This window comes from Lepisosteus oculatus, chromosome 2 (assembly GCF_040954835.1).
Source record: "Lepisosteus oculatus isolate fLepOcu1 chromosome 2, fLepOcu1.hap2, whole genome shotgun sequence".
NCBI classification, from domain to species: domain Eukaryota; kingdom Metazoa; phylum Chordata; class Actinopteri; order Semionotiformes; family Lepisosteidae; genus Lepisosteus; species Lepisosteus oculatus.
In genome coordinates this window covers 50,796,541-50,804,301 of record NC_090697.1, presented here as the reverse complement: position 1 = coordinate 50,804,301, position 7,761 = coordinate 50,796,541, and the positions used below count along the sequence as shown (strand labels likewise).

Here is a 7,761-nt window from a genome sequence, read left to right as displayed (position 1 = left end):
ACTGCAAAATCCAATTTCCATGAATTCACAAATCAAATACCTGATTCTGTCCATCAGCATAAATTCTCATTAGCTATGCTGATTTATCAAAACAAGACATCCCCATAAACTTTGCAAAGATGAAAACCAAGTCATGAACTACGGAGATTTAAGCTGGTAATGTTTCATGTTTGCAAATTATTACAATATTTGTATGATGCTATTTTACCTTTGTTGTTGTGGGTGTACTTTAGTTGAGGACAACAATTATAAAAATTCTTAACGCATACAGTATATACTGCATGGAGGCTATTTAATAGATTTTTAGGACTCTGGTATTCAGAAACCAGTCTGGCTTCTGTTGTTGGTCACATTCTTCTTGGGACTACAGTACCATTTAAGCGATAAAACGTTGCAATGTTTTAAAACTATACTACTGTATATACATTATATATCTCAAAGAATGATCGACTTACAGAGACAAACTTTAACCCAAATAAGTAGCATACAAAATCAAGGAGATTTTTTAAATTATTTTAATTGGATATTACCAAAACTAAACTTATATGTTGTGATGATACATAGCACGCCAGTCTGAATGTGCACTGGAAAAGAGCTTTGATTTAACCAACATTGCCTTTAACGTAGCCAACTAAGTGATTGCAATATCTGAACTGAGCACTTCATAAAGCACTGGGTAAAGGTTCTGAAGACATGTTAGGTCTATCCTGACAATCCAGTCATTTATTTGCTGCTCTGAGCCTTTCGGACACATTCTCCCAGTTGACCACATTCCAGATAGCCTTCACATAGTCAGGTCTAACATTCTTGTATTGCAGGTAGTAGGCATGCTCCCAGACATCAATCCCAAGCAGAGGAATAAGACCTGAAAAGAAAATGAAATGATGTGAACAAAATAGTAAACTTGAAGAGCATTAAGAGTGGCCCTATACATGATCAAAGACTCAGCGGCACTATGTATGATGCAAATAATCAAGTAAACTCAATGGCACCATTGTGCTTAACACATCAATTATAAGAAAAAGTTCACTTGTGGAAGATACTGTCACACTCAATGCCTATATCCGCTCTGAATTTAAGTTAAACGTCACCTCACAGTTGCAGTGGCGTCTTCTTCAAGGGTAAGAAAAGAAGCAGCACATTCCAGGACACAGGTGCACACACTGCAATTTGCTGTGATAACTCACTGGGGTGACCGTGGCTCTCTGGTGCATAGATCTACACACTGAGGAATGTTATGGCATTTTGCCTCAAGGAACGTCTGAAAAATTATCTCTTTGCTGCTAGAGATTTCTGTGCTACTAAGGGGACCATCCAATCTCATCTTCAACAGTTGGAAGAGACGACTGCAGTCATCCGTCAACAAAAGAAAGAGAGTGCATAACATGTTGTGCACCTCTTGAATCTTAGCACCATGAGGGTTGGAAACGTGGGTACCCTAGTTTATTACTAAGCTAGCCGAAGCGGTAGATGCAACCTGCTGCTCTAACTTGCACATTGTCTGGCTGGCATATCTGGTGCCATATAAAATGGTCCTATTAACTTTAAACAAAAACCTCTACTGAAATGGCTAACCTCACTGATATGATGGCACACACAATTTACAATTGGCTTTGCATCTGACTGAAGTGCATTTCACTCATGGGGTTATGGGTTTTGTTTGAAACCATATAATGTTTTTGAAATATGGAATTGTATATCTCTGTGTGCTATTAGAAGTACAAAACAGAAGTTCCTTTATTGTTTCTTTTCATTTCTATAAAATACTTTGGACAATTAAAATTTTCAATCACCAGCACTATAATGAAGCCATTAAGCCAGTTCATCAGTCTGGGAAAACAACTAGGGAGTAATTTGATTAACTCTTTTAGATGATTGCTTTCGTTACAAAAATGTATTAAAATCCAGTCGGATTACATGGTCACTGAAGAGCTCAAATGGAAAATATTTTCCCCTTACCAGCACACATTTGCTTTTAATTTGACAGGACCAAAGACATAGTAGGCAATAGGTGAAAAAAATATATTCCAGTGTGTAACACAACCTGTGATCTGAAATGAGTGGGTAACAAGATGAATAAGAAATTATGTTTCTGAGCCACAAAACAATAATACAATTGTGAATTTCAAATACCACTGATGGTCACATTGATTCAGTGAAGTTACCTCTTATTTTAATTTGACCTCTTTACACATATGTTTTTGAGGGCTTGAAGGTAGGTAACATCAACTATGAATGAAAACAATGACGACAATATCACCACATTATAACTAGGTATGACCATTAAACTTTAACTCTCTATAAAAATAGGATGCCTTGTTTTGTAGTTTTTATTATCCACATTACTTTCTCCAAAAGCAATCAGTGCTCGGATAACTATTCCAGAAGTTTGAATGCAGCATTCCCATAGTCTTCTGTTAATCTAAGTGTTTAAAGTCTCTAAAGTAATAGAAGTGAAAAGAAAACAATCCAGGGTCTTGTACACTCCTAGCAACAGTTGGGGATATATAAAACCATATTTTTACAAATTGCAAAAACACTCCCTTGGAATCTAAAGTGAAGGCATGTCTCACGCTTCAGGATACGCATCTGAATTCTGCTGATATTCAAAGATGTCTACATAACCAAGTCATTTCGTATTCTTGCACCCTGACTAAAGTTGAGCTCCTACAGCAGTTAAGAAGGTACATTTTAGATATTTTAGGTCAGTTTGGGACACTCGATGACAATGGATTAAATTACAGCCACTGTTTTTGATCAATTTTTGGACTTCAAAAACCTTTGACTACTAGAGTTTCCAATGTATCCAAAGCATTAATTTGATATTTAAATCAGCACTGGATACCTATACATCACTTCACCTCTACACACTTACAAACATTTAATAATAATAATAATTGCTTACACTTATATAGCGCTTTTCTGGACACTCCACTCAAAGCGCTTTACAGGTAATGGGGACTCCCCTCCACCACCACCAATGTGCAGCATCCACCTGGATGATGTGACGGCAGCCATAGTGCGCCAGAACGCTCACCACACATCAGCTATCAGTGGGGACGAGAGTAGAGTAATGTAGCCAATTCAAAGAGGGGGATTATTAGGAGGCCATGATTGGTAAGGACCAATGGGAAATTTTCAAGAAGCGCCCTGGGATTTTTAATGACCACAGAGAGTCAGACCTCGGTTTTCCGTCTCATCCGAAGGATGGCGCCTGTTTACAGTATAGTGTCCCCGTCACTATACTGGGGCATTAGGACCCACATGGACCGCAGGGTGAGCGCCCCCTGCTGGCCCAATTAACACCTCTTCCAGCAGCAACCTTAGTTTTTCCCAGGAGAACTCCCCATACATTTGCACAAGACTTAAATGTATGCAATGTATGGCAAAAATATACTGGTTTAAAATATATAATTGTATTTTACATTCTGTTAATCTGCTCAGGGCTAAAGTTCCTTGAGACTAATTCTTATCTACAATTCTCAAGATGGTTGGACAAGACATGGCTGTGATCAAGGAATTGTTAAACGCAGTAAAATTGCTTCAGTTATCTCCTGAAGGCACTGAACTTTTGATAGTTTCTATAACTTCATAATTTTTTATATTAAACACCGTAAATGCTTAGAACAAAATAGTTCTTTTCACAAAGGTCATAATTCAATTCAATTTTGCTTCTTACAAATCATCAAAGACCCATCAGAACACTCTGGTTATAGTACAATTTTTTAGGCTATTAAGATTAATCTTCAAACGATTTATAAATGCTGTTCATACGTAGATAGATGTGCCACTTAATATTATGAACAGACAGCTTTCCAAATTCGTCAGTTTGCTTCTGATCAAATCCATCATAAAGTGGAAGAAGTATCATACAATAATTATCTAGACTTCTCAGTTTAAATGCAAAGAAGGTATTCCTAGGTTAGCTGATAAAATATCTATGGCCTTCTCTAGAATACTTTCACTTTGAGTATTTATTACTATGATGAGGAGCCAGTAAAATCAGTCTAACTGCCTGTGTGCTACCTGGTCAGTGACATCACCTCAGTTCTCTTTACACCCATTGACATACAGATATCTAAATAGTTTACCAAACGCTTATGAGAATAAGCTGCCGTTTTGCTCTTAAACTTTCCAGTTTGGTTAACTTTAGTTATTTGAGAAATATCATAGACTCTTTTGATATTAAATAATTTGTCAAACTCAATCCTTATTCCATTTGGAGTCTTATTCCAATGCCATGACAACTTCTCTTCTACCCCACATTCCTAATCAGTTTCTTTCTATGGATTTTACTTAAGATATTAGGGGTATTAAGATCTCCCCTAACAGATCTGCAAAGAATGTACTTGAGATCCTTAATGAAGTTAAAGCTGATTAAAGGAGATGGTCTTCTTTACAGGCTACACTGAAAATATGACTCAAGTGAAAACACTGAGGACAGATAAGAGATACTCCACTGTTCCATTAGGCGCTGAACCACCAGCATGGTACAGTATTAACTTTTTTCTGCTGAGAAAAATAAATGGCTCAAAGGTGGGCAGGTTGAAGGAATCTACTATACCTACTTCCTCATTCTCTCCTGTCTTAACATGAAAAACAGGCAATTGACAATTTCACATCTGGAGAGGTGAGGGGGGTATAACAAACTAATTGGTTCTAAATTTCTGTAACTCTTGTGTTTTGTTTATTTATTTATTTTTTTAAGAAATGCCTCAGTTTGTTTTTATGTTTCAATGTACACTGACCTGTGGTAGCTTGCAGAGGGTCCTGGTTAGCGCAGGCAGCTACTCGTAATCGACCACTTTCTCTCTCGAAACCCAGCCAGCCCCAGCCTGAGCCCTGGACAGCAACACAAGCTGCTGACATTTTCTCCTTCATCTTCTCAAAGGAACCAAAATCCCGTTTGATGGCTTCCAGGAGTTCTCCTGAAAACAACATTGCTCTATTCAGATTTCAAAACTCACATTTCAAAGTCAGATTTCTGTGATTCTCACAACATATCTTATTAGGTTAACTTTATTTTTCAGAGATAATCTGTTAATGTCTATTACTGAATTATGTAGAAGAAATTCTTTGCACTGGCAGGACCGTTTCAATCATAGTAGGGAAGGAGAGGAGTCCTCCCTTTGCAAGCAGTTTGATCCATTTTCAACAGAATATTTAGAATAAGGAACAGTGCAGATGAATCACAAAAGACAATTTAAAGACTAAAAGTAACAAGTTTCATACTAGCATACTTGTACGTCATGCTAACAGGCTCTTATTAAATGTATGGTGATAGCAGTATGGACCAAAGGTGCCCCACTCTCCTTAGCTGTCATGTCCTCCCACCAACATGAAAACAAGCCAAGAAGCTACCAGTACTGCAACAACTATACTGAGAAAAATAGAACAGAATGAGAACCAATGCAAAAAGTGTAACAGTAATAAGCTAAGAAGTAGGAATAAAAACATATCTCAATTTCAATTAGACTGTAAAGAAAATCAGGTTAAGAATAACACTTATATTAAGTACACACTACATGAAACATACCTTGTGGTTCCCCTCTGCTATTAGAAGACAGGTTAGTCCAGAAAATAGAATGATTGATGTGGCCACCACCATTAAATTTGAGAGCTGGCTGTAAAGCAATCTGTGATGTAACATCACCTAAAAAACATTCAATACACAGTTTAAACATAATATATGAGTGAACCCAAACCGTGGACATTTCTATAATCATATAATAAAGATATCCATCTTTAATGGCTATAATCCTCAGCAACCCTTCTATAAATCAAGGGGAGGTTTTTACTTCACAATTCTGCAGGAATTCAGCAGATAATTGAAAGGCATTTGAAGAGGAGAGTTCCACCTCTCTCAAACATTTGGTGCTGCTCCCTACTCTGAATTTGTATTACATAAATAAGGTGGCACAGTGGTTATCACGCTGTGGCCCTGGCTCCAATGCCAGACCTGGGGTGCAATCTGTGTGGAGTTTGTATGTTCTCCCTGCTTTTGCACAGGTTTTCTCTGGTGCTCCAGTTTTCAGGTATACTGTCAGGTTAACTGGCTTCTGGCGCGATTGTGTGTTTGTTTGTCTGGACTGCAACGGACTGGCGTCACATCCGGCGTGTACCCCATATTGCACCCATTGTTTTTCAGGATAGGTTCCAAATCCCCCATGACCCTATATTTCTAAAGTGGTAAGAAAATAGATGGATTGATTTAATAGTGTTCTACATGCGAAACCTGAATACTTGCCAATACTGATAAAAAAAAAACATTATGTTCCTGGCATAGTTAGAATAAAACAAAGCGGTACAGTAGGTTCAAACAAGGAATACAGTTGACTATACAAACACTGACTCTAGTACCCAGCCCTCCACTCCTACAACTACTTTTCCTCCAGAGATTAACCAAAGAAGTATAAAATACAGAAAAACAATGATACGCCTAACAGCATAGCAGCCATTCCTTGTAAACTAAAGTCACTTGAAAATATGCAGGATTCAAAAACAGAATAGTTCAGATAATGTCTAGGCCTTCCAGGTGAATCCCTTTTTAAAAGAGAATTAGGTGTAAAAGCCCACCGTTTAAGCAATCTTCAAAGGGTAAAATCTAAACAAACAGCACTGTAATTCATTCTCAAAGTGGGCTGTATTTGGACTTTCATCACACAGTTTGGATTATGTTGTCCATACAAAGGGTTCTTGTTCAACAGCTGCTTGATTCGTGCACAGCGATTAATCAGTTGCTTACCCTTAGCTAGCGCCTCTTGGTATTTCTCCTCCGCAACATTGAGGTTATTGACATAGGTGGCATGATGTTTGCTGTGGTGCACCTGCATGATCTCTGCACTGATATGGGGCTCCAATGCCCCATAGTCATAGGGCAGGTCAGGGAGAGTGTGCTTCTGCCTTGAGGCCACACAGTTCAGGGCTGGGCTCAGTGAAGCAGCATACCTACAGTCACAAGTGACAACACCTAATATTAATAGTTTTTTGGTTGTTTCATTAAAAAGGTCATTGATGTACCATGTAACTATTCAAAAAAATATAAAGAAAATAAAGAGGGAAACCCGAGTACTCATAAAGAGGCCTCCGAGATTTTTCGCCAGTTCTTGGATACAAGCTAATAAAAATAAGGCCTATTTAGTAAAGAAGCTGTTATTGTTAAATATCCTTCAAAAACATTCGTTTTACTATAACGGGTTCTTACGTCACGTTTTACAAACGAACCAACAAAACACGGGATAGTTTAATATTATTAATAAACATCGTCTTTGCTAGCGTTAAGCTTTTGGACACAAAAATTGGACAAACCAGTAAGACCCCATTACGGACTAATGTAGAGGTAGAGGTAACTAAACTTTGTGTGCACGAATAGTTGAAAACTGCCATCATTATTTATTTGCAATTTAAAAAGTAACTTTAAACATCAAGTATAATGCAACTCCAGTTAGCTTAACACAAATCTTAATCGTGTTACTGTCAATCAGTAAAAGAGTGACAGTCCATAGTGTTATAAGGTTTTACCCAGTAACCCGTTGCCTCTTTCTGGATATACCCTACATGTATAGAACTCTGGCTTTCGCTTTTGTGGTGGGTCATCATTACTCGCAAATGCTTCTTACCTGCGAAGATTACTAACCCTGCACAACATTTTCAATGCAAAAGGAACTCGTGCAATTCTGCTTCTGCAGCCTGTAGTGCTGACCAGCCCCCTCAGCAATACAAACCCAGCTCTCTTCTGAACGGAGACGCACGCTGCCCTTG

The 7,761-nt window shown here is 38.0% G+C and overlaps 1 protein-coding gene across 1 annotated transcript; it reads right to left on the bottom strand.

Moving 5' to 3' along the window:
• Positions 1–499: 499 nt before the first annotated feature.
• Positions 500–7,761, bottom strand: sod2 (superoxide dismutase 2, mitochondrial). Its single transcript, XM_006625881.3, has 5 exons — positions 7,620–7,761; positions 6,746–6,948; positions 5,537–5,653; positions 4,749–4,928; positions 500–865 (listed from the first exon to the last, which is right to left on the bottom strand). Exons 1-5 carry the CDS (start codon positions 7,646–7,648, stop codon positions 720–722), a joined length of 675 nt encoding a protein of 224 aa, XP_006625944.1. The 5' UTR covers positions 7,649–7,761; the 3' UTR covers positions 500–719.

Bases quoted from the DNA above. Each gene is read 5' to 3' on its own strand.
- sod2 (XM_006625881.3), bottom strand. From the start codon at position 7,648: ATGTTGTGCAGGGTTAGTAATCTTCGCAG. The intron at 4,929-5,536 runs GTATGTTTCATG...TGTTGTTTTCAG, and splicing joins TAGCAGAGGGGAACCACAAG to GAGAACTCCTGGAAGCCATC. The intron at 866-4,748 runs GTCAGTGTACAT...TTTTCTTTTCAG, and splicing joins CCCTCTGCAAGCTACCACAG to GTCTTATTCCTCTGCTTGGG.